Source organism: Callithrix jacchus, chromosome 12, assembly GCF_049354715.1.
Source record: "Callithrix jacchus isolate 240 chromosome 12, calJac240_pri, whole genome shotgun sequence".
NCBI classification, from domain to species: domain Eukaryota; kingdom Metazoa; phylum Chordata; class Mammalia; order Primates; family Cebidae; genus Callithrix; species Callithrix jacchus.
This window is the reverse complement of record NC_133513.1, coordinates 89,065,808-89,087,327: the sequence shown is the minus strand read 5'-3', so window position 1 is coordinate 89,087,327 and position 21,520 is coordinate 89,065,808. Positions and strand designations below refer to the sequence as shown.

The 21,520-nt window shown below is 44.9% G+C and overlaps 1 protein-coding gene across 4 annotated transcripts in view; it reads left to right on the top strand.

The window, feature by feature from the left end:
• Positions 1 to 21,520, top strand: part of BLNK (B cell linker) — a 76,231-nt gene that overhangs the window by 20,232 nt on the left and 34,479 nt on the right. For 2 of the 4 annotated variants that reach the window (XM_035268609.3, XM_078346164.1), the window contains 5 exons: positions 450 to 515; positions 4,377 to 4,426; positions 14,426 to 14,466; positions 17,581 to 17,682; positions 18,438 to 18,594. In XM_035268609.3, the coding sequence (XP_035124500.3) occupies positions 450 to 515; positions 4,377 to 4,426; positions 14,426 to 14,466; positions 17,581 to 17,682; positions 18,438 to 18,594 (416 nt within the window). The remainder of the gene's footprint in view (positions 1 to 449; positions 516 to 4,376; positions 4,427 to 14,425; positions 14,467 to 17,580; positions 17,683 to 18,437; positions 18,595 to 21,520) is intronic. The other 2 variants (XM_035268610.3, XM_078346165.1) reach the window with 1 other exon arrangement.

Here is a 21,520-nt window from a genome sequence, read left to right as displayed (position 1 = left end):
ACTTACTTACCATAACTTACTGGGCGTAACTGTAACTTGCTTACTTACTGGGCGTAACCTACTTACTGGAAGTAACAGACTAACTGGGCTTAACTTACTTACTGGGCGTAACTTGGTGGGTGTAACTTGCTTACTGTAACTTAAGTATGTTGATCTGACATAAACAACATTAACTTCAGAAAAGTATATAATGGAACATATTGCAAAAATAAAATTGCTGCATGGGCATAGCGCATGTGGCCCTCCAGACCTCGCTCTTTTTCTTTCTCCTTTTTTTCCAGCACACGCTCTCTTCCGGGTTTGGGACCCTCTCACTGGATGAGATTCCTGGGCTCGCGTTCAGTTCACAACAGTTTGTGTCCCTTTTTATATTCAAGAAGAGTAGAAACCTTTTTAAAAAATATCAGACTGGTTATTAATATCTTATGTTTAATTTCATTTTCTTACAGGCAGCTTCAAAAGATAGTCCATGATATTAAAAACAATGAAGGTGGAATAATGAATAAAATCAAAAAGTAAGTTTGACTCTGCTTAAATACTTAGTTATATAAAATAAGTCAGCATGTGCTACATGGAAGAAAACAAATTTCTCTGTTACCTGGATGAGGAGTTTCAACCTCTTTAGCACATAACCCTTCCTTGCTATTGGCTGGAATCCATGGTGGTTAGGTCTACCTTCTGGACAGGACAAGTGAGTATGGTGGTACTCAGGGGACTTCGATTTTTCTTCTCACTGCAGGGAGGGTGAGCTATGCCCATTCAAGGTGCCTAACAAACATCAAAGCAGGAGAGTCGTTTCTATAACCATTTAGCTAAGGGCTACCAAGACATGTATGGAGAACTCCAAATGAAAAGTTACAAAACACAGCCCTAGCTTCTTCAAGATGCCATATCCGTTTTCCATATTTTGATTTCTGCTTTTTGAATTATTATCTTAAAATGAACTTTTCAGTTGGCACTTGGAGAGGAAAAACTAGCACCACAAAACTCCTTGTACTTCAAAAACTCAAGATTTGTTTTAAGAGAATATAAATGGTACATATATGCATTTGCCACTCAAAATTAAGGGCACAAAATCTTGTGTCCTTAATCTCTTTCAAGAGAAAATGGGAAATGGTATTCTGTTAAGTCTTAAAAATTTTCAAATGAAATTAATGCAAATTCACCAGGAAAAAGAAAAATCAAAGACGCCAGAATTTATGAACTCCCATTTCCTTGTATCTCCATCTGAACCCACTCCCCAGAAAGGGACGTTGTCATCAGTAAATTCAGTGTGTGTCTATATATGTATGTATGTATGTGTGTATTTATACACATTGTACATTCTATACACATACATTTTCATCATGAACCGTGTCATAGTGCATACGTCATTCTACCAACTTGCTTTGTTGGTTTTACTTAAGCTATTTCATGGACATCTTTATTTGTAAGTAAGTAAAAATTAACCACATTCTTTTCTGAACAGGTGATTTAATAGTCTACCTTAAATGTATTACAATTCAGTTAACTAGCTCTATATGGTGGCCATCTTTAAGATGGGGATTTGAATTTAAACTGGTACAACATTTTGGAGAGCAATTTGATAATATCAATCAAAATTCTCTGGCTGCTTCTTGCAATTTAAATGTCATGAATAATACGTTAGTAAATGCTCATTGCAGACCTTGAATATACCAGTAGGCTAAATTCCTGAAATGAAATTTCCAAATGGAAGGAGTTGCGTCCTTAAAATTTTGATTGCTATTACCAAATTTTTCTCCCCAAATTTTAGACCAAAAATAGTTTATACAAGTTTATTTCTCTACTCATTCAAAACAGTATCCTTATTCTTTTTAATCTATGCTAAAATTAAAAATAAGAAATCACTTTTGGTGATATTTCCAGTCTGTGAAATGTAAATGAGTCTCTATGCATAAGTGATCATCATAAAACATCAGTGGCCTTCTGCTTGTGAGGTGGTGGTCATCTCACAGAGAAGGAGAATTTGGCTTCATGTTCTGTCTGGTGACTGGGAGGTGTGTGATGATTTTTCCTTATTATATCTGCTACAAATAGGATCTCGTTCTCTACGACAGAGTCCTTGTTACAATCACTAGCAATTCTAGATTAATTCTCCCCCATTGCCAGGTTTACAGTACACTGGTTCTCAATAACAGGAAGCCTCTGCATAAAATGTCTCTTTATTCCATGGTCAGTCATATTTATAGCAGCTGTGTGGAGCTCAAATTTTTTCTAAGAGCTTCTATTTCAAACATTCTGCCCATTGGACAACCAAAGCACTTTTACATGACAAACTATGTTTCTTCTCAGCCTGGAAATTATGGTCACCATAGTCATTACCCGGGGTGACATCAGGGGCCCTTTAGCTCAAAGTGACTTGCAATTATGCTCTTACTTGAAGCCAGGCTGCAGGTGCTACCATGAATGGAGGAAACATGCTTGACCAAGCTGGTTTCCTAACGCAAGGCTGTGACAGAGTTTTCACTGGTCCTTGGCCACATGAGAAAATAAGGACGCTGAAGTGTTGGGGGTTGTGTGCAGCAGCCAGCTACAGAGTAAAGTTCACCCATGCCTTTTATTCCTAGTGTTCAGTGGCCAACAGTCCTTTAATAAGTTTCTTCTTTAGTCTGAGATGATTTGAGGGTGTTAAAACACCCTTGCTTTTCTTTGATGAAAGGATAGAAATAGTGGATAATAGATGGTTTGTGCTTTTTTTTTTTTTTTTTTTTTTAAAAAAAGATGGGTTTTCACCCTGATGGCCAGGCTGGTCTTGAACTCCTGACCTCAGGTGATCCATCCACCTCAACCTCCCAAAGTGCTAGGATTACAGGCGTAAGCCACCGCGCCCTGCTGGTTTGCGCCTTTGGAAATTTTGCTATTCTTTGACACAACCTGGGCACCAGATCTAGCTTTGGTTTTGTTTTTCTTCCTTGCAACACCTTGGACGATCTCTGTCTCTGTCCCTCATGTGGACCTAATGATAGGATCTTCCCAGCCTACCCTGCTGGCTTGTGAGAACTGAATGTAATAATAGATACTGAGAGCCTTTGAGAAAAAGAAAACCAGAATTTCTTTGTAAATATAAGTATTGTCATTTTTGCAAATTACAATTTTGGTTCATAAATTCTTTTTGTGTGCCTTTTCTAATCAAACGCAAATTTCTATGCTGCTTTTTTTTCTTACAAAACATGAAATGTTTGTATATAATAGCAGTTATACTGCTTCTATTGAAGGATATGATATTTTAGAAAATAAAGGCTACTGGATATAAGTTGTATTTATGTATATTTTAAATTTCACTCAGCAAATAATTCTTAATTAAAATGGGTAATAACTATTTAAAATAATTTACTGTAAACTTACTCATTTTAAGTAGTGGAAAGGGAGGTTATCAGAACTTACAAAACTTGGAATAGTTTTCTAAAACTAATTTAAATTTTTTTCTTTTATTGAATGAAGAAGGATTGTGAATATTTAGCACATTTCATCTGTACATAAAGATACTAAAGTCGTTTTGAGAGTGCTTAAAACAAGTTGAATACTAAATAAGCTGAGTATCATAATCTCCAATCTTAAGACACTCACTGTTCACTTATTTGGCTTTTTTTTTTTTTAAGGCAGTGTCTCACTCTGTCACCCAAGCTGGAGTGCAGGCTGTGATCACGGCTCACTGGAGCCTTTACCTCTGGGGCCCGAGCCATCCTTCCACCTTAGCCCCTCAAGTAGCTGGGACTGCTGGGACCACAGGCACATGCCACCATGCCTGGCTCATTTTCTTTATTTTTTGTAGAGATGAAGTCTCACTATGTTACCCAGGCTGGTTTTGAACTCCTAGGCACAAATAATCCTCCTGTTTGGTCTCTCAAAGTACTGGGATTACAGAAATGAGCCGACGTGTCTGGCTTATTTGCATTTTTTAAAATGGTGCAAAAATGATTTTAGCCCAACCTACAACTAAAATGCTTACCGTAACTGGTTTTTTCCTGTTAAACATTTGTAAGCCGCTAAAATGTAGTTCATCTTACCTTATCTTCCTGTCAACACTTGCCTTACCAACCAATCAGCACTCACCTTCCTTGAACCTCTGAACTCAGTGATTACCATCGTAGGGCTCTCTGAGCCCTTCTCCACCTGACTTCACCTTTGCCAAGTCATAGCCACACTGTGCTTGCACCGGGGAGGTGGGGAGAAGTGGGAAACCTGACTAAGGCTCCACTACATTTACGATACATCAAATCTGTCCATTGATGAGTCCAAAAGAAGCCGTTATGCTATTAGTTGTCTAGCTATTCTCTCTACATCAGCTTATAGCATTGGCTCTGACATTCGTTGTTCTGCTCACTGACCTTTTGTCTCGTGGTTGTTACCTCCAGGCTAAAAGTCAAAGCACCTCCAAGTGTTCCTCGAAGGGACTATGCTTCAGGTAAGAGTATTTCTCAGATACTTTAACTGACTCTTGACTAATTTAATGTTCATATTTACACTTATGCTTATTGAAAAGAAAAGATGTTACCTTTATTTGAAAACAAAAGGTATCTTTCCAATTTTCTTTTTCCTGAATTTCAAGAATGACTAAATCTCTTAGGCATTTGACTACCATGGAGATGTAGTTTTTTATCCATCCATCCACCCATCTGTTTATTGGACATTTATTAAATATTTTCCATGTGCTAGGCACACAGTTCAATATAGTAAGATCCCATCTCTTAAAATATAAGAAAAATATATTAAGCAAAATAGAAATAGAGTTGTCTTGTGCAATTTCAAAGGAGAGAATTAAGAAGTTAGGTCGTTTGTGTGGTTTTTTTCTCTGGGATAAACATCTCCAGGTGCTTCAGCTGTTTCTCACATTTTCTGATTCATTCAACACATGTTTCATGAGTGTATCCTGAGTGACTCTCACTGTGCTAGATCTGGAGTGGGGAACAAAATATAGTGCCTGACCTTACAGTGCTGAATGACTAGTGACGACTCAGACAAGAAACAAGAAAGCAAACAGGTAAACATACATTAGCAAGCATGGTAACTGCTGTGAGGGAAAATGGCAGGGTGCCGTGATGGGGAATCAGTGTGGGGTAGGAAAAGAGCTTAGGTGGTCTGGGAAGGTCTGTCCAAGAAGGTGACATTTAATTGGAGGACTTGGGGACAAATGGGCAGGAATATTTGTCACTTTTAGATGAACCAACAGCATCAGAGATGCTGGAAAAAGATGCCAGACACAGATACCAAGAGTTCAGAGTCAACTGTTGGAAACCTAAGTGGACTGACATATCTGATTTCAGGGTGGACATCGCTCCTGATCGGTCTCACACTCATCGGTCTGCCTGCTCATCCCCTCACCCAGGCCCTCTCCTCTCCCTCTATTTCTGCTTGGGGAAAAGGGAGGTAGCATGTCTGTTATTCATCCTTTTGCCTAACCCACATGCCTTGGGATCAACCTTGATGCCTCCTTTTCTCTCACCATCTACAAAAATTAATCTCCAAATCTCACCAATTCTCTCTTAACATCATCTTAAATATTTTTCCCTGTCTGTTCCCATTGCTACAACTAAGACCTTCATCATCTCTTGCTTGTCCTAGTACAGAAGGCTCTAAGTAATCTGTTTAATTCCTGATTGCCTGTGGTCCTCTCGACTTCCACCAGAAAACTGTTCTGAAATAAAATTCTCTTTAAATCTTTTCATGGCTCTACATCACCAACAAGAGGAACTGCAAACCACTGAGCACACACAAAAGGTCTTCCAGTGTCTAGCCACCTACCGGCTGCGTAACCTTGGGCATCCCGTGCTCTTCGCCTCATCCATATTATGCAGGCCTGAACCAGAAGTTCTGTCAGGTCCCCTCTAATACTAATTGTTCTGCACTCTTATAGAAACACAGAACTTTGGGGCTCAGAGCCCAGTGATGAAGTGAGCCTCTCCTAACGTTCTTTAGGAATTTACATCTTCCAATCTCCCTGATGCTCTGAAGTATTCTCTGTTTTGACCTCAGACACCTGCTCCCCTTCCTAGAACCTTCCAAATAGTCTTGATGTCATAACATTTGTACTTAATCTCTCCTGGAATGCAGAAGTGTGGCCCAACAGGTTCTGGTAAGCCTTTGCAACACAAAGTGTGATTCCCAGCCCGACAGCATCAACCTCATCTGGAGTTTGTTAGAAATGCAGAATCTTGGGCCCACCCTAGAATTACTGAATCAGAATTTGCATTTTAGCAAGATCTCCAGGGGATTTGAATGTAAATCACATTTAAGAAACCCTGCTATAAACCACCATCTCTGTCCCTGTTGCCTCTCCTGAACTAAGACAAGTAGATTTTTACTCCCTCAACCCCTGACCCCTACAAATCCACTGATGTTCCGGGGTCTCAGAAACGCATCTTATTGCTTTGCCAGATGAGTGGGGCCTTGCCCAGTCTCCCCTGTTCTTACACTCAGTCCCTGGAAATGGTCCAAAACCACCATCACCACCTGCAGTTAGCGTCCTCCCTTGCCGTTCTCTCCCCCCATCCCAGTTCACGTCCCAGGAGCATTTCCAGCTGCTTCCCCTGAGCCTTGGGGTTTCTGCACAGCTGCATGCCTTGGGACTCAGAAATCAGCTCTGAGAGCTCCTCCTGAACCTAGGGAGTCTTTAGAACCTTGGAAACCCTAGTGTGTGGAGGCCAGAGCCCACCAGACCTCCTGAACCTGGGAGGCTGATTATGTGCTTTCTAGAGCACTTGATCCACCGAAGGCTCCTGAAATGCTCCAGCCATTTTCCCCCCAGATGCTGGATTTATGTCCTCTTTCCAGTGCTGGAAACAAATGGCTCCACCAAACCCTTTAAGCCAAGAGTGTGTTGACCTTGGTGATGCTGACCTGCAGAGAACAGAGGATGGAAAGGGCCAGCAATCTGCCCCTGTAAGAGTCACCATAGCCCCTTCCCTGGTTAGAGTACAGAAAGATAAAGCTTGAATTACACAAAGAATGGAAACTTGGGTCTCCTCTAGGGATGCAGGTTAGGCCAGTGTGGAGCCTGCTGTCTTCAATTCAGACCCAGCAATTCCAGTTCAGTCTTTGCCTGAGGAGTAAACATCACCCTTAAGGACCTCCTGGCCCACAGGGCAGAGTGCATTGCCCCAAGCAGCTGGCACTGCTGCAGGAAGGGGATGATATCCAGACTCTGTTGAGTATTGACCCTGTTCTGGGCATTAAGCTAAGCTCTTCAGAGACATATCTCATTTAATCTTCTCATTAACACTGTTATATAGAAATTATGATCGCGGTTTTGCAGATGAGGAAAATGTGTCTCAAGGACATTAAGTATCCTGTCCAAGGTGACTGCAACCACTAAGAGGAAAACCCGTCCCAGACTCCCATTTCACTGCTCCTTGCTTTGACCCAAGCTCAGGTGTTTATACTTTTGGGGGACATTTCTTCTTATTCTGAAGATATTAGAGCTCCTGACATTAACATAAAAACTTGCTTCCCAGTTTCTGAGCTTTCACAGTTGAACAGTCTTCTGTATCTTTGAAGTCTGAGGTCTGGCTGGGGATGGAGGTCCGGTGGAGACCAGTCATGATGCCCAAGAGTCTGCTGGGATCACTGCAGATGCCCCATTGGTTACCCCACAAGTCCTTGAGGAGTCAGAACTGACAGAGCCCCTCTCTTGCACTCCTGGGCTCTGATATCCAGCGCTCTGATGGGTGGCATTCCTGGAGATCCACCTGTGACTCCTCCTCTAGGTCTGCTATCATGCAGGGAGGAGATCAGAGCAAATGTGGTGTGGAGGGGGGAAAACTCAGGTGAAAAACTCACGTGAAAAAAATTAAAATTCAGATCAAAGAAGGCACTTGGATAGGGATTCTTGGGTAAAAGCCCACAAAGAACAGGGTATACAGAAGGATCTTTCGTCCACTAAAGAAGTGAGATTTAACATTGCTTTCACCATGGCCCTAGTGCTCCTAGTGGAGCCAGAATTTACCTGGTTTTCTGTCTCCCTGTTCACACTCCCCTGGTGGTATTGGCCTTACCCTGACATGGGAGAGCTATATCCAACATCAGTCCTGCCACAGGGAACTAAGAAGAGAGGAATGACACTTGGGCTCAAAGGTATTTTAAAGCTTAGAAAGTCCTGAAAGATTGCCCAATCCAAGCTTCTCATTTTAGGAAAAACTGGAGACCTGAGAGGCAAAGTGACTCCCGAGGTCATATAGTGAAGTGATGGTTGAGCAAGACTATGTCCCCCATGACTGTACCCTCACCCTTCTGTTGATGATTCTGCGAAGGGAAGAATAAACATACAGACAAAGGGAGTTTCTAAGATGAGTATTTCTTTTTTCTTTTCTTAAGACGAGGTTTCACTCTGTCACCCAGGCTGTGGCACAGGGGTATGAATGTGGCTCACTGCAGCCTCAACCTCCTGGGCTCAAGTGATCCTCCTGCCTCAGCCTCCTGAGTAGCTGGGACCACAGGCATACATCAACATGCCTGGCTAATTTTCTAAAAACTTTTTGTAGAGACAATGTCTCACTGTGTTGTGCAGGGTGTTGTCAAATTCCTGGGCTCAAGTGATCCTCCTGCCCTGGCCTCCCAAAGTGCTGGGATAACAACTGTGAGCCCACCATGCCCAGCCTAAGTTGTTAAGTATTTAGACTCAGAACACCTCTCCAAGCCAGCCCAAATCTGGCCCTTGTCCTCAGCTCCCCACATTAAATCATGCCCCTTTCCCCTCTCAGGGTGGCACTGGTGGGATTGGCCACCCACCTCCTCCCTGCAACCTCTGTAGTTCTGCTTTCTGTTCCTTTTTGGTGTCTGTCCCCACCACCGCAACTGGCCCACCCTCCCTCTTTCCTTCCTTCTGTGTCCTGCTGCGGTCTTCCCGCTGGCTCCCTGCATGCCACCACCTGCTCTGTCGGGGGAGAGATGGGCAGGGTCTGACAGCTCGGCAGCCTCCAAAGCAGGATCAGGACCACAGCTGAGGCAGAATGTCAGACACGTTGCAATGCCACCAGCATCTGCCCCAGGGGCTCCGGTGCTCCTGCTGACTCAGAACTGAGAGGCTGGATTCACATCCCTTTGCCCGCCACCAGAGTCCTGTACTGTCCTTTTGGCCATCCCTTCCCATTCCCAAGACCCCCTAGTCTGAATCAGCCTTTGTCTCTCCATGCCCAAGTTCTTAAACGCCATCCTCATCAGCTCCCCATCTCAGCTTGTCACTGCAGCCTGCAGTGTCCACTATGGCTAGAGACCCCACCGGCTGGCAGCATATCAGGTTTGTGTGAGTGCTCAGCAGAGTCTCCTGGCCCTCTCCCTCTCCAGCCCAGCACATTCGTTGTGCACACATCTGCTTCTAAGCCCTGCTTCTGGGGCTTGCACATAAGCCTCTGTCTCAGATGATAGAGGAGGACACCCTCCTTCATCCTTATTCTTGCCCTTAAATCCTGCTCATCCTTCAAGGACCCACTGGGTCCCCCTTCGGGCACATGGCCTTAGGCAAGTTCTTGACTGTCACTGAGCACACCTTTCTCTGAACTTTCCCAGCTCCTGGCAATGATCCCAGGCATGGGGACATTTCTCAGGAAACTTTACCTGTCCCTGGGTTGTCCTCAGTCTCATATGATCATTCTTCTTGTCCTTAAGTCTTTATTTATATTACGCAGCATGGCTTGGTGAGAAGACCTCGGACTTTGGGGTCCTTTAGGCCTGTGTTGGAATCCTGGCTTTGCCCCCTAAGCACTGTGTGAACTTGGAACAGTTTTGTAACTTGAGTGAGCCTCCAATTCCTGACCTGGGGATAAGAATACCTATACTTTAGGTTGTTCTGAGACTTGCAGAGACTGTACGTTCATTGTAGCAGCTAACATTCATTGACCCCTTCACTCTGTGTCAGATACTCTTCTAAGTACAATTAATAATGTCCATTTTATCAAAGGGAAACAGGCCCAGAGGTGAAGCAATTCAGCTAAGATCTCACTCCCAGAAAATGGCAGAATAAGGATTCTGACTTAGGCAGTCTGACTCCAGAGCCTAAGCCCAAATAGGGGCCACTGTGGCCATTCTCACATCTCCTCATGCCTGGTGCTGTGCCCACAGGCTGGGGAGGGCTGCAGGAATCTTGGAACCTGGGCCAGGCAAGGGGAGGAGTCCCTCTATTGTGTGGCATGGGATTACGACATGGCAAATGGAGCATAAGCCCCAAACCAGGTAAACCACACCATAGGAAAGGCTTTACCTGATGAGGGGGCCCACCCAGGATCTCAGCTTCCTGGCAGGGACCATGCAATCACACACACAAAATCCTGGCCCATATGAAGCTTGAACTTCTCCTTCCTCAAATTTTACTCACTACAATAGAGGCTTTCTTGTATTCATTTCTTTGTGGTAGCCACAGTGTGTGATTGACATGGGAGTGAATTAGAATCGGTAGCGTTTTGAGTGTTAATTGAGGCATTCTTTGCAATGCCCAAGCTGGCAGTAACATTACTAAGGCATTACTGTGTGGCAGGCTTTGCTAAGAGCTTCACATGTATTCTATGACTTCATTCTCATGAAAACATGATGCAGACACTATTGTTATCCTGCTGTACAGGTGAGGAAATGAAACTTTACACAATATTAAATTATTGGTCCAAGACCAAGCAGCTAGAAAAGGATAGAGCCAGGATTTGAACCCAGAGAGCCTAGCTCTAAAACTACCTGTGCACTTCAGGAGGCTTCCTGAAATACGGGAAAACTGAATACTGTTTTGGACCTAACACCCTGGACTGCTGTGCTTCTCAGTCTGGCAACTGCCTGCGAGACTGTAACTTAATGAAGATGATGATGTGAACTGCAGTTGGGACCAGAAGTAGATAGTCTAGCTAGGGACCGAGGGGCACCAACAAACCTCCTCTACCACATCCCATATGATGTTTCTCTCTTTTCTGTCTCCATGTGCCAAGATGTCTGGATTGGGTTCCCGTTTCACCAAGGTTTTATCTAAGTCCTCAGCAGAGGGTTAGATGGCTCACATGAGATTTCAGCGGCAGGAGCCAACACAACCTGGCTTCCAACCCAGCTCCCAGACCTACTAGTCACGTAGCCTCAGGCAGGTTTTACTACCTCTTTCAAAACCAAGTTTCTCCACTGTGAAATAGAGATAATAATAACACCTACCATATAGCACTGTTGTAAGAATATGCTTTTACAACACTTAGCCTGGCACCCAGCACATGGGAAGTATTCGGTAAATGGAATCTATTATTGTTCCCCTAGTGTTCCTTTATTCAAGTCATTTATTAGTTGATGCTTTTATTAATACATTAATTACAAATGCAACATTCTGTTCAGATGCGAAGGTAAATTAGATAGGCCTTACTTTTCAGTACAGAAAGACTTATAAGCAACTTAATCACAGCACAGGACAGAATGAAGTACTTGTGACATCACTGCCACCAGCTTCCAAGAGGGCCCAGAAAAAGAAGTGATTGATTATGACAAGAGACTGGGGTAGACTTTGTGAAGAAGGAATGACAGGGATTTCCATGGAAGAAGGAAGACGGGCTGGGGGAATGGCATGAGTAGAGCAGAGAATCAGCAGAGTGCATGGCGGGAGGAGCAAGCTGCCCAGTGTTACCGTCAGTGAGCGCAAGAGCCTGCTGCAGAAGCCAGCTGGGGACAGAAGGCGGAGGCATTGGAATGTGTTGACACAGAACCTCGACTTTATTCCACAGGGAGTCACTGATGATTCTTGAGGAACGGAACAGCATAATCCAACCTTTATTTTAATAAAATAACTAGAAACAGTAGGATGAATGGATTGCAGAAGAAAGATGATGGAGACAGGGCACCAGTTAGATGGCTAATGCAGCAACTTTCACCAGTGACTGATCATACAGTAGGCCCCCACTGGGAAAATATGGAGCAAATGTGTTATCCAGGCAGGGAAATGGGTTTCATAAAGGCATTTTATAAAGGTTTCTATGTAAATGGTTGGTACGAAAACTCTTGCCATCTTAAGTGTTGATCTTCAGTGATCCCCAGACGTAAGGTATTAGAAACATATTGACCAGATGCAGTGGTTCATGCCCGTAATCCCAGTATGTTTGGAGGCAGAGGCAGATGAGTCACATTTGAGCCCAGGATTTCAAGACCAGCCTGGGCAACATGGCAAAACACCATTTCTACAAAAAATATAAAAGTTATCTGGGTGTGGTGGCATGTGCCAGCTACTCAGGAGGCTGGGGTAGGAGGATCGCTTGCACCAAGGAGGTTGAAGCTGCAGTGAGCCATGATTATGCCACTGTACTCCCACCTGGTCAACAGAGTGAGACTCTGTCTCAAAAAAAAAAGAAGAAGAAGAAGAAATGTACTCTCCCATCGTGCCAGGTAATCATGTCGGGAAGAGGATTGATTCGCTCATTCTTCTAGAGTTTCTTGGCCAACCCCAGTGATCGTCGTATACTCTAATTCGGCATCAGTCAACCCAAAGAATAATGTATTAAGAATTATCATCTGTTTACGTCGAGTGTGACCTATATTTGGCTTGTAGAGTAAGGCTCCTTCTTAGCACCTTCATGTTTTTCCCAAGAGAGGGCGCTGCTGCCACCATTGTTTAAGATGTGGCCATTCCACCCCACAGTCTCCTTCCTGACCCCATTTCACCTCTGCAATTCCTTTGCTGGTGCCTCTGGAGAACCCAAATGTTTGACTCTCTGGATGGAGTCCATTGGTCTGCTGTGGGTAGAAATAACAATAAAATAAAACTAGAAAAGTTTCTTTTGAGGTTCTGGGGAATTTAGGAAAATCCACTGGGTCCTCTGTGGCAATGGCTGCTCATCGGGGCAGGAGGGAGCTGGGACCTTCTGTGGTGCTGTCATGGAGCCACTCTGTCACCTGGGCCTGTGTCTATTTGATTCCTATACCACCGAGTGAATCCCACCTCTAAGGGCAGTTTATGTGATAGGCTAGATGCTAAGTTTCTCATACTCTTAATGTGTTTTGGAGGGAAAGGGGTCAAATATTCACCTGGGCTGTCATAATTCAGCCTTATTTTATCAAAAGCTCATAAACTGCTTTTGGAAGCCACAATCTGTCATATCCATTTTTTTTTTTTGAGACGGAGTTTCGCGCTTGTTACCCAGGCTGGAGTGCAATGGCGCGATGTCGGCTCACCGCAACCTCCGCCTCCTGGGTTCAGGCAATTCTCCTGCCTCAGGCATGCGCCACCATGCCCAGCCAATTTTCCATATTTTTAGTAGAGATGGGGTTTAACCATGTTGACCAGGATGGTCTCAATCTCTTGACCTTGTGATCCACCTGCCTCGGCCTCCCAATGTCATATTCATTTTTATATGTCCATGCAGAGCCCAGGATGGCACCTGTCCCTGGAGCTCAAAGACAGGGAGGCAGCACCGTGGGGTGGGGGTCTCCGTGCATGCCTGTGGAAGGCACCTGCAGGGTTCAGCTCCAGGCTCTGTCATTTATTATACTATCTGACCCTGGCCATGTGACGTATCTGCTCTAGGCCTCAGTTTCCTCACAAGATTTAGGTGATTTTTTTTCTTTTACCTTTCCTTTTTTTTTTGGAGACAGGGCCTTATTCTCTCACCCTGGCTGGAGTGCAATGGCACTATCACAGCGCACGACAGCCTCAACCCCCTGGGCTCAAGCAATCCTCCTATCTCAGCCTGCCAAGTAGCTGGAACTACAGCCATGGACCACAATGCCCAGCTAACTATTTTATCGTTTGTAGAGATGGGGCCGTGCCATGTTGCCCAGACTGGTCTCGAACCCCTGGGCTCAAGCAACACTCCTGCCTTGGCCTCTCAAAGTGCTGGGATTATAGGCATAAGCCCCAACACCCAGCCCCTCACAAGGTCTTTGAGGGCAAGGCTAAAAGAGGACAAAGCTCTGATAATATTGTCTGGCACATGGTAAAGCACAGGATCATTTGCTTTTTCACAGGAAAAGTCGAAGTTAGATCCAGAGAGGACCACAGAAATGATTCCCTCATTGTATAGATCTGGAAACTGAGGCTCAGAGATGTTAGAGGTCTTGCCCACACTCCAATGCATTAGGAACAAAGCCTGGATAAGAACTTAGGTCTGTCTGACTCCCTGTCTAGTGGTCTTCCTACTACGCCATCCTCTGAAGTTCTTAGAAGCCACATAATATGAATTGTAGGTCTCTACTGGGAACCCAGCAATGTCCCTTAACAAAGATCACATACAGATCAGATGCACATTGCTCTGCCCGGTGGGACTTCTCTCTATGCTTTGAGAATTAAATTTTAAAAAGTCAAAAGTAAGTGAATATCTGATTGTAGTAACCAACCCAAGGTCAAGTATATAGTACCAGAAAGCCCAAAGGGAAGGGAAGACAGATGCAAGGTATGTGTGGACGCACTGGGGCTGGCCTGCTGAGGCTCATGCGTGTACCTTCTGCTTTTCCCATGCCATTGCAGAGAGCCCTGCTGATGAAGAGGAACAGTGGTCTGATGACTTTGTAAGTATTTGCTCCTGGGACTAGGATGACATCAGGGTCCCATGGGAGGCCTTTTGAAAGTTTTGTTTCTGAACTACATGCTGGTGGTCAGCCGCACATCCCAGAGGGAACAGAGAGAGGGCAGGCTTGGAAAGATCACCTACAGGCAACATATACCGTATACCGGCTGACTTGACTGGCACTGTGCGCCTGGCTAAGAGCTTTCCATGCATGACCCCATTTAAACCTCACCACAGCAGCCCTTTGAAGTAGGTGTTCTTAGCCCCACCTTCAGGGCTGGTGTTCAGAGTACTCACCAACACAGGCAAAACAGGTGTCAAAATGTTTAAATGTTTCCATATCGGTTGGCAAATGCCTCTGCCCTAAACTCCCCAGTGTCCCATGACTGCCTGACCCCTGTCCGGAGCCCTAACCAAACCAACAACTCAAGAATTGGTGTCTGGCACATTAGGGGGCCTCCAGGACCAAGGTATAGAAAGTTTTGGTACCTTGCAGTTCCGCAGTTCAAACCCAGGCCCTCAGATCTCAGGACCTTGGTGGCTCTTCACCACTAAGGTGCTTGCTGTGATCAAGAGGACACTAGCAGAGCTCCAGAGGCCACAGAGTGAGAGAGGGACCTGGCCGTGATGGCACTGAAGAGGTATCAGAATTCCTCTCTGAGGCAGCTCTGAAATCTGCAAGGCCCCTGCACTCACTTATCCCTTGGGCTGAGTCATAGGAACAAGGCATCCTGAAAACTTTTCTTCACAATAATTATTCCTCACTTATATCAAATTCATCCAGAATGTTAGGCTGCTCCAGACTGTGAGTTTGAGATCTGGAAGGGACCCAAGAACTCTTCCATACAACCACATATCCATTTCACAGATAAGAAAACTGAGGCCAAGAGAATGAAAATCACTCATTTACGCAGTGACCAGTGGAATGAGAACCTAGGACTCAGACCTCCAGTCCTGTGCCCAGCTCTGGGCTGTGCACACTACCTGAAGTTTATACAGAGTCTTGGGAGACAGGAGTTCCTCCTTCTTCAACTGCAGGAAAAGAAAAGAAAAAATGAGGGGAAGAGGTGACTTTTCAGCCCATCTTTTGGTCATGGAGCTCCTCATGGGGCCCAGCAGCCACTGCTCCCTGAGACGCACTGCAGCTGCGCTCCCTGCTGGCCACACACACACACACACACCCCATAAATCAAAGAAATTGGTTGGTGCATATCGAGGTAAGAGAAGAAAACAGCACGCTGGCTGGATGAAAAAGAGCACACAGTGGGGACTTAGAAAACACACACTAAAATCATCCTGGAGAGGAGAAAATGACTTGCCCCAAAATCAAGCAACCAAAATAAGGATACCAGCTGTACTAAGGACGGAGTAGGCATTTACTCACAGCTCTTTTGACTTCAGTAGATAGATCCCCACTGAACACAGAATGAAATCCAGGCTTGTTACTGAAGCCTCCAGGCTTTCGTGATTTAAAAAAAAAATCGTGCTGGCTGGGTGCAGTGACTCACACCTGTAATCCCAGCACTTTGGGAGGCCAAGGTGGGTGGATCACATGAGGTCAGGAGTTCAAGACCAGCCTGCTCAATATGGTAAAACCTCATCTCTACTAAAAATACTTGCCGGGCATGGTGGCACATGCCTGTAACCCCAGATACTTGGGAGGCTGAGGTGGGAGAATTTCTTGAGCCTGGCAGGCGGAGATTGCAGTGAGCCAAGATCGCACCACTGCTTTCCAGCCTGGGTGACAGAGTGAGACTCTGTCTCAAAAAAAAAAAAAAAAAATTGTTATATGTTCTCACTCATTTGTAGGAGCTAAAAATTAAGACACTTGAACTCATGGAGACAGATAGTAGAATGATGTCTACCAGAGGCTGGGAAGGGTGGTTGAGGGGGCAGCAGGTGGGGAGGGAAATGGGGATGGTTAATGAGAACGAAAATGTAGTTAGGATGAATAAGAGCTAGTGTTTGACAGCACAACAGGGTGACTCCAGTCAACAATAATTTATTGCACATTTAAAAATAACTAAAAGAATGTAATTGGAATGTTTATAACACAAAACAGTGATGAATGCTTGAGTGATGGATACCGCATTTACCCAGATGTGATTACTACATGTTGTGTGCCTGTATCGAGACATCTCATACATACATATACCTACTATGTACCCCACAACTCTTTTGTAAAAAGACCAACAGGGAAAAAAAATCCTGCTATATAAAATTGTTCATGAAAGGTGACAGGCCAAAAAGCAAGTGGAAAGTCACATACAGATCATGCAATGTGACAGGCAGTGTGGTGGTGAACACAGAGGCCAGAGGACCTCTTATATCTAAATATCTCCTCCACATTAATGTATGTACAAACCGTATATACATAAACTACCTCTGAAAAACATGCACAAGAAGCCTAGTAACTCTGTTTGCCTCTACGGGGAGAAGCAGAGAGGCTGAGAAGGAGATTGCAGCTTACATCCTTCTGAGCTGTTTGGACTTTAGACCATGACAATGCATTTTAAATATGGACTTAAATAAAATGTGTAAAAAAAAAAAAAAAAAGGCTGACCAAGCGCAGTGGCTTAGACTGTAATCTCAGCACTTAGGAAGGCTGATTTGGGCAGATCACCTGAGATCAGAAGTTCGAGACCAGCCTGGCCAACATGGTGAAACCACTTTACTAAAAATACAAAAATTAGCCAAGCATAGTGGCGTGCTCCTATAATCCCAGCTACTTGGGAGGCTGAGACAGGAAAATAGCTTGAACCCAGGAAGTGGAGGTTGCAGTGAGCCGAGATCATGCCACTGCACTCCAGCCTGGGAAAGAGTGAGACTCTGTCTCAAAAAATAAATAAATAAATAAATAAATAAATAAATAAATAAAGAGAGTAGACTGAGACCATTTAAAGACTTAATCCTGCAGCTTACCAACTTTGCTTGAAATTTTAAAAAAATCTCATCTGAAAGATAACTAGCTGGCCCTGTGTATCTCTTCACCCTCTTCGTATTAAACTTACTTTCACTTCAGTTATCAGCATTCATAATAGATAAAACCCATTGGTTATTCTATTTTATTGGGTCCTTCTTCTATCTTTTTTTTCTTTTTCTTTTTTTGGGACAGGGTCTTGCTTTATCACCGAGGCTGGAGTGCAATGGCATGATCTCGGCTCACTACAACCTCCACCTCCTGGGTTCAAGCGATTCTTCTGCCTCAGCCTCCCAAGTAGGTGGGACTACAGGCATGCACCTCCACACCCAGCTAATTTTTTTTTATTTTTGGTAGAGATGAGGTTTCACCCTGTTTCCCAGGCTGGTCTCCTGAGCTCAGGCGATCTGCCCACCTCAACTTCCCAAAGTGCTAGAATTATAGGCATGAGCCACCACGGTAGCCCCTTTTTCTATCCTTTTTATTTATTTATTTATTTATTTTTTTTTTTTTTTGAGACAGAGTCTCACTCCGTCACCAGGTGCCAGACTGGAGTGCAATGGCGCGATCTTGGCTCACTGCAACCTCCGCTTCCTGGGTTCAAGCAATTCTCCTGCCTCAGCTTCCTGAGTATCTGGGATTACAAGCACGTGCCACCATGCCCAGCTAATTTTTGTATTTTTAGTAGAGACGGGGTTTCACCATGTTAGCCAGGATGGTCTCGATCTCCTGACCTTGTGATCAGCCTTTTTAAAAATAGGTTTTATTATCCCCTACTGTTATTCCTTGTGGATCTACAGAGAGTCAACTCCCAATAGCGTTAAGTGGTTCATGTGTACCCCCAGGACAGCACAGTGGTTGAAGGGATAAACTTTGGCGGTAAAAATGCCTGCTTCAAACCCCAGCTTTGCCTCTTACCAACTGCCTAGCCTTGGCAGCTTCTCCAAGTCTTGGCGTCACTGCTTCAGCCTCCCAAGGCAGCAATGGTCCTGACTATGGCGAGGGCAGCACAGACAGGGATGCCAAGCACAGTAACTGCATTGCACTTGCAGGACAGTGACTATGAAAATCCAGACGAGCACTCGGATTCAGAGATGTACGTGATGCCTGCCGAGGAGAATGTGGATGACAGCTACGAGCCGCCTCCGGTGGAGCAGGAGACCAGGCCGGTTCACCCAGCCCTGCCCTTCGCCAGGGGCGAGTATGTAGGTGAGGCCCCCTGCAGACCTGGGCACTCTGCCTTCCAGGCCCATGAGACGGTGGGGTGGCCGAGATTGCAGGGTGGGAGCAAACGTGGCTGCTGCCTGAGGGCTTCTGCCTGCCTCCCACTCCCATCACCTCCGAGCAGGGGTTCTGGTCTCTCAGTTAATGAAGCTCAAGCTATAAGGGTTTCTCATTCCAGGGGAACGGGCATCTTTCCTAGATTGGGAACATTGAAAGCAGCCAAAAATAAATAAATAAATAAAACCAGCATACCCTGATCATTGTGCCCCCTGACCAACAGTCACAGGGAAAGCAGCCCTGAGATTAGTCCCCACTTTTAGTGCTTCATGTGCTCCAGATGCTGGAATTTTCCTAAAGTCTGTACAGAACAATGACCTTCAAGGATCCCAGTGTCTGCCTGTCCTTATTCCCATGCCTAGTCCAGACTGTGGCATTTTACCAGGGGGTACAGGTGCTCAGAAGCCCCAAGCTTGGAATCAGCCTCATGCGTTAAATGGACACAGCTAAGCTTATGTCTGGGCAGACACTTTTTCTTTCTTTCTTTCTTTCTTTTTTTTTTAGACAGAGTCTTGTTCTGTCACCCAGGCTGGAGTGCAGTGGCATGAAGTTGGCTCGCTGCAACCTCTGCCTCCTGGATTCAACCTCCTGCCTCAGCCTCTCAAGTAGCTGGAATCACAGATGCCCACCACCACACCCGGCTAATTTTTGTATTTTTAGTAGAGACAGAATTTCCTCATGTTGGCCAGGCTGGTCTCGAACTCCTGCAGTGCACCAGAACTATGCTAAGCACTGAGCATTCAGCTGCAAGCAAGACGGACAGACTCCCAGAGCTCTTCTCATTTACAGTTTAGGGCTTTCCCCTGGGAGTCCACTTAGCCCCCCTCAATAATCTTGTGAAAGAGGTCAGAGGAATGAACTGACTGGGCCAAAGTTCTCTAAGTGACGGAGCTGGGATACAGGCCAGGCCTCTCAGCTCCCGAAGCCCAACTCTTCACAACTCTGCTCTAGGTACCACTCACCATACTTGCTGAACGACCTTTTTCAGTCATCATAGCAACCCTGAGAAGGAAACAGCTGCTGCAATTCAGGGTGGTTAAGTGGCTCATTCAAGAGCACACTCTTGGCTCGGCACAGTGGCTTATACCTGTAACCTTGCACTTTGGGAGGCTGAAGTAGGTGGATCACCTGAGGTCAGGAGTTTGAGACCAGCCTGGCCAACATGGTAAAACCCCTTCTCTACTAAAAATACAAAAATTAGCCAGGCATGGTGGTGGGTGTCTATAATCTCAGTGACTCTGGAGACTGAGGCAGGAGAATCACTTGAACCTGGGAGGCAGAGGTTGCAGTGAACAGAGATCACACCACTGCACTCCAGTCTGGTCAGCAGAGCAAGACTCTGTCTCAAAAATAAAAATAAAAAATAAAAATGGAGGAACGATCCAAGATGGTCGATTGATAACAGCTCGGGATTGCAGCTTTCAGTCAAAGCGCAGAGGACTAGAGGACGCCACACTTTTAGACAAATTCTGGTCACTCCTGGAGCAGAAGATCCCCAGTGGAGGAACCACACGGGTCGCCAGCGCGACTCTTGTGGCCAGTGCAGCGGCTTCGCCGGCACCTCGGTGCGGCAGCTCTTGGAGCAGAGTAAACAGGGCCGGCTCCCCTTCTGACCGAGATTTGGAGGACCCACACGGGTCCCCAGCACGACTCCTGACAGCTGGCGCAGCGGCTGTGATCGCACCTCGGCGCGGCAGCTCTCGGCGCAGAATAAACAAGACTGGTTCCCCTTCTGACTGAGGTTTGGAGCCCGGGGAAGGCAGAGTCGCCCATTAGGGACACAAGAAGGAAGCCAGACAGGAGAATCCTGGGCAGAAAAGCACCATCAGTCTTAACACCTCCGTTCTGGCCCTGGGAACTAACAACTTGGACATCCAATCAAGAGACCTAATCTGAAAGTTGGTAATTTCAAAGACGACAGGAGGATAAATTTACAATAATGGGAAGAAACCAGCGTAAAAAGGCTGAGAATACTCAAAATCAGAACGCCTCTCCCTCTAAAGATGATCACAGTTCCACATCAACAATGGAACAAGGCTTGATGGAGAACGAGCACATCCCAATAAGTTTCTTATTATCTTCAAGGAATGGATAATAAGAAACTTCTGTGAGTTAAAAGAACATGTTGTAGCCCAACATAAAGAAACTAGGAACTTTGAAAAAAGGTTTGACGAAATCCTATTGAGAATAGACAACTTAGAGAGGAATATAAGTGAATTAATGGAACTGAAGAATACAATACAGGAACTCTGAGAAGTATGCACAGGTTTAAACACTTGAATTGTTCAAGCAGAAGAAAGGATAACAGAGGTCAAAGTCCAACTTAATGAAAGAAAACAAGAAGACAAATTAGAGAAAAAAGGCTAAAAAGGAATGAGCAAAGTCTCCAAGAAATGTGGGACTATGTGAAAAGACCAAATTTACGTTTGATAGGTGTACCTGAATGCGACGGAGAGAATGAATCCAAGCTGGAAAATACTCTTCAAGATATTATTCAGGAAAATTTTCCTGAACTAGCAAAGCAGGTCAATATTCAACCCCAGGTAATACAGAGAACACCACAAAGATATTCCTCAAGAAGAGCAACCCCAAGGCACATAATCGTTAGATTCACCAGGGTTGAAATGAAGAAGAAAATACTAAGGGCAGCCAGAGAGAAAGGTCAGGTTACCCACAAAGGCAAGCCTATCAGACTTACAGCAGATTTCTCAGCAGAAACTCTACAAGCCAGAAGAGAATGGGGGCCAATATTCAACATCCTCAAAGAACAGAACCTTCAGCCCAGAATTTCATATCCAGCCAAACTAAGCTTCACAACTGAAGGAAAAATAAAATCTTTTATGAACAAGCAAGA